This window comes from Chiloscyllium plagiosum, unplaced genomic scaffold (genome assembly GCF_037043375.1).
Source record: "Chiloscyllium plagiosum isolate Xiang-an unplaced genomic scaffold, Cpla_swu_hap1 HiC_scaffold_3, whole genome shotgun sequence".
In the NCBI taxonomy this organism is placed as follows: domain Eukaryota; kingdom Metazoa; phylum Chordata; class Chondrichthyes; order Orectolobiformes; family Hemiscylliidae; genus Chiloscyllium; species Chiloscyllium plagiosum.
In genome coordinates this window covers 38,600,768-38,605,147 of record NW_028270141.1, presented here as the reverse complement: position 1 = coordinate 38,605,147, position 4,380 = coordinate 38,600,768, and the positions used below count along the sequence as shown (strand labels likewise).

The following is a 4,380-nucleotide window of genomic DNA, read 5'->3' as shown; positions in this document are numbered from 1 at the left end:
CAGCATTGGCGAGGCAGTGATTGGTTGTGAAGGATGGTGGCACCATTGGTGAGGCAGTGATTGGTGGTGAAGGATGGTGTCAGCATTGGTGAGGCAGTGTTTGGTTGTGAAGAATAGTGTCAGCATTGGTGAGGCAGTGATTGGCTGTGAAGGATGGTGGCAGCATTGGCGAGGCAGTAATTGGTGGTGAAGGATGGTGTCAGCATTGGCGGGGCAGTGATTGGTTGTGAAGGATTGTGTCAGCATTGGCGAGGCAGTGATTGGTTGTGAAGGATGGTGGCACCATTGGTGAGGCAGTGATTGGTGGTGAAGGATGGTGTCAGCATTGGTGAGGCAGTGATTGGTTGTGAAGGATTGTGTCAGCATTGGCGAGGCAGTGATTGTTTGTGAAGGATGGTGGCAGCATTGGTGAAGCAGTGATTGGTGGTGAAGGATGGTGGCAGCATTGGCGGGGCAGTGATTGGTTGTGAAGGATTGTGTCAGCATTGGTGAGGCAGTGTTTGGTTGTGAAGGATGGTGGCAGCATTGGTGAAGCAGTGATTGGTTGTGAAGGATGGTGGCAGCATTGGTGAAGCAGTGATTGGTGGTGAAGGGTGGTGTCAGTATTGGCGGGGCAGTAATTGGTGGTGAAGGATGGTGGCAGCATTGGTGAGGCAGTAATTGGTGGTGAAGGGTGGTGTCAGTATTGGCGGGGCAGTAATTGGTGGTGAAGGATGTTGGCAGCATTGGTGAGGCAGTAATTGGTGGTGAAGGATGGTGGCAGCATTGGTGAGGCAGTGATCACTGCCAAGGCCTTGCAATTTTGTCAAGGGCCAAATTTTTCAAGAAACGTTACATGATCAACTTTAACAAATTGTGTAAAATGTGTATTCTGTGAGCACTCCCACATCTTCTTATTCTGACTCTAGTGGTCTGGGTGCTGCGAGAGGCACAGCACCAAGGTCTCTGAGGGCAGCATTGCCATCAATAATCTCTGAACACGTGACTAAGGGTGAAGATCCTTCTAGCCCTCTTTGACCTCTTTACTAGGATGGCACTCCATCATTCTCCAAAGCTCTGCCTCCGTGGCTAAATTTTACAGGACATCTTTAATGATATCTCCTCGCCTCATCACAACCTTGACCCCATCTTTTCCTCATCACCCTGGTTAACATTGAGTTTGGAGCATTTCAACATGGAGGCTAAGGATACCCAGATTATCCTGTTCACTGCTGTGTTTTGCCCAGTGTGTGATACAAAGAAACATCAGAGAAGGGATTTTGAGTGCAGTGAAATAGAGACATAATAATGTGGAAAGTGTGTTATTGAATATATTATGGACAGAAATTAAAAGACAGAGACAGATAAAGGTGGAACAGGATATATTGAGACACAGAGGTAAATAGAGTGATCGATGCTTTGGGCAGTGCATCCTTTAAGACCAGATTCTGCCCCACATTTCTGGATGGAATTTTGCTGACAAGAAAGTATTCCCCATTTACTTCTCCAGATCATAATTCCTTTACTTCACCTGTACCATTAACACATGCATGCGCATTGTACCAACATCCCTTTTAGAAGGTACACTCTCTTGCCTTCTGCCCTTTCACAAACTTCTGTTTTGTTCTTTTTGACCCTTTTCCTGCTTCGGTACTTGTCGAAAACCTATTAACCTCTAAATGTCTCCAGCTTTGATATGAGGTCTGAAAGTTGAATGTATTTTCATCTTCCATAGACACCAGCTGATCCACTTAGCGTCTCCAGCATTTTTAACTTATTACTAAGACTGCTCATTGTAAAGAACACTCCTTCAGCTGTCATCAGTTTCTTTATCATTGGGACCCGAGGAACTAGGAAAGATGAATTTCAGGATGATGATTACAAAGAAAGTTGTGTCCAACTGTGCTCCCTGAATAGACATATCATAAATTCTCTCAGATTCCAATCTCTACTTGAAAAGAATATTTCATTATAGTTTTTTCTTCAAACTGCTTAATAACAATATACCTTATTCTGAAGCATTCCACAGAAAAACAAATTAATTAAGCCTGTTTGTTAAATGACTGGAACTAATGCTAATGATGTAAGCTGACTGATTCCCTGGATGACTCAAATGTGAATAAATATAGAGTTCCCGTTATGTGTCTCAGTAGAACCTAGCCAAAGATTGTTACCTTGGATGAAATTCAGCTATACAAACAGGAAATGAAGCAAGCAGCCATTCTCCTGATAAAAGAGATTTTCTACCCAATACTCGCAGTTATTGGCATTCCCAGTGAGTATTCCAACCTGCTTGTTGTGAGTCAGTGTTAACGTACTTGCTGTTTTGCAGTTTGTTTGATAAAGAAGCATGTTTCCTTGGTGACATGGCCGCATGTCGATAATTGCCAAAACCAGTGTAGGACTCAGCTGACTCTTTTCTGTGTGCTTTCCTAACCTGATAGTCACACTAATATTCCAATAATTCTGTCTCAAGTGGCTCTGTGTTGATAATTCTGTGGAATAGAGTAAAATTCATCCATCCAGGAACTCCCCTTACATTTGAATTAGATAATGCTGCTTACATTCTCTCCTCTCTCTTCCTACAGCAAACCTAATGACGATTGTGATACTCTGCCGAGGAAATTGCAGCCTTTCTGAATGTATCTCTACTTACATGATTGCCATGGCAACAGGAGACTTATTGGTTATGATCACCAACGTAATGATATATTATATTTTTAGTTACCACTTTCCACATTCATTCCTGTCTCACACTCCTGTGTGTAAGTTCATCATATATATGACAGTTATCACCTTTGAATTATCTGTTTGGTTCACTGTCTCTTTCACCTTTGACCGTTATATAATCATCTGCTGCCCAAAGTTTAAAAAGATATACTGCACCAAGAGAACTGCTGTCGTGGTTATGATGATATTCTCCATGATGATCTTTATGAAGAACATTCCAGTATTATTTGCATATGAACCTGAAGTAATAATTAACAACTTCCAGTGGGGCTGCATTGCAAATCTGGTCTATTTTTCCTCACCCTTTGGTGTGGCATGCTCTTGGTTTCACAGTGTCTGGTGTATTTGGTTCACATTTACTTTAATTATCTTGTTCAATTCTTTGACAGTGAGACATATTTTAGTGACTAGTAGAGCCCGAAGAACCCTCCGAGGCTACAACAGTAAGAATCAGAGTGATTCAGAGATGGAGAACCGAAGGAAATCCATCATTTTACTCTTCACTATATCAGGGAGTTTTATATTGTTGTGTCTGACAGCCAATGTAAGCTTTGTAATTACAAGAATGACAAACACAACTTACTATCGAGGAGATCATGCATCCCCTGTATATCTCGCCACTGAAACTGGAGGCATGCTGAAGCATTTGAGTTCTTGCACAAATACATGCATCTATGCAGCTACCCAGAGGAAATTCAGGGAACCATTAAAGAAGATGCTAAAATATCCCTGGACACTGATTGTGAGGTTGTCTAAAATGATGCAAACCTGATTTAGAACCTGTTCTTTGAAAGTTGCCACCCAGGTAAGTAGTGCGGTGAAGAAGGCATATGGCGTACTGGCTTTTATTGGTAGAGGAATTGAGTTCCGGAGTACTGAGGTCATGTTGCAGTTGTATAAGACTCTGGTGCGGCCGCATCTGGAGTATTGTGTGCAGTTTTGGTCGCCATACTATAGGAAGGATGTGGAGGCACTGGAACGGGTGCAGAGGAGGTTTACCAGGATGTTGCCTGGTATGGTAGAAAGATCGTATGAGGAAAGGCTGAGGCACTTGGGGTTGTTTTCATTGGAGAAAAGAAGGTTTAGGGGTGACTTGATAGAGGTGTACAAGATGATTAGGGGTTTAGATAGGGTCGACAGTGAGAATCTTTTTCCACGTATGGAGTCAGCAATTACAAGGGGGCATAGCTTTAAATTAAGGGGGGGGTAGGTATAGGACAGATGTTAGGGGTAGGTTCTTTACTCAGCGAGTCGTGAGTTCATGGAACGCCCTGCCAGTAGCAGTGGTGGACTCTCCCTCATTATGGGCATTTAAGCAGGCATTGGATAGGCATATGGAGGATAGTGGGCTAGTGTAGGTTAGGTGGGCTTGGATCGGTGCAACATCGAGGGCCGAAGGGCCTGTACTGCGCTGTATTCTTCTATGTTCTATGTTCTATATAGAACTCAATTTTAGATATCGAGAATTCAGCTTCAGTACTTCTTTTAGTTGAGATAATATGTTTTCATGGAGATTTTATTGAAAATGTTGCTTGGATTGTTGTTAGATGGAATGGATCCGTAATCCTTTCTGATGGGATGCTTTAATTTTTTGAATGCTTTCAATTTTCCCACGGTTTTGCTTTAATTTTCTGATAGCTTGTTCAATGAAATATATCTGTCCAGAAGTTT

At 42.5% G+C, this 4,380-nt stretch overlaps 1 protein-coding gene across 1 annotated transcript; it reads left to right on the top strand.

The window, feature by feature from the left end:
• The first annotated feature begins 2,178 nt into the window (after positions 1-2,178).
• LOC148150567 (putative G protein-coupled receptor 139) lies at positions 2,179-3,492 on the top strand. The gene is made up of 2 exons (XM_087975875.1): positions 2,179-2,254; positions 2,568-3,492. The coding sequence occupies exons 1-2, from the start codon at positions 2,185-2,187 to the stop codon at positions 3,479-3,481; spliced, it is 984 nt and encodes a 327-aa protein (XP_087832001.1). The 5' UTR covers positions 2,179-2,184; the 3' UTR covers positions 3,482-3,492.
• The last annotated feature ends 888 nt before the right edge of the window (positions 3,493-4,380 follow it).

Excerpts from the sequence above, each read along its gene's own strand:
- LOC148150567 (XM_087975875.1), top strand. The coding sequence starts at position 2,185 with ATGAAGCAAGCAGCCATTCTCCTGATAAAAGAGATTTTCTACCCAATA. Across the intron at positions 2,255-2,567 it reads CGCAGTTATTGGCATTCCCA|CAAACCTAATGACGATTGTG; the intron begins GTGAGTATTCCA and ends CTCTTCCTACAG.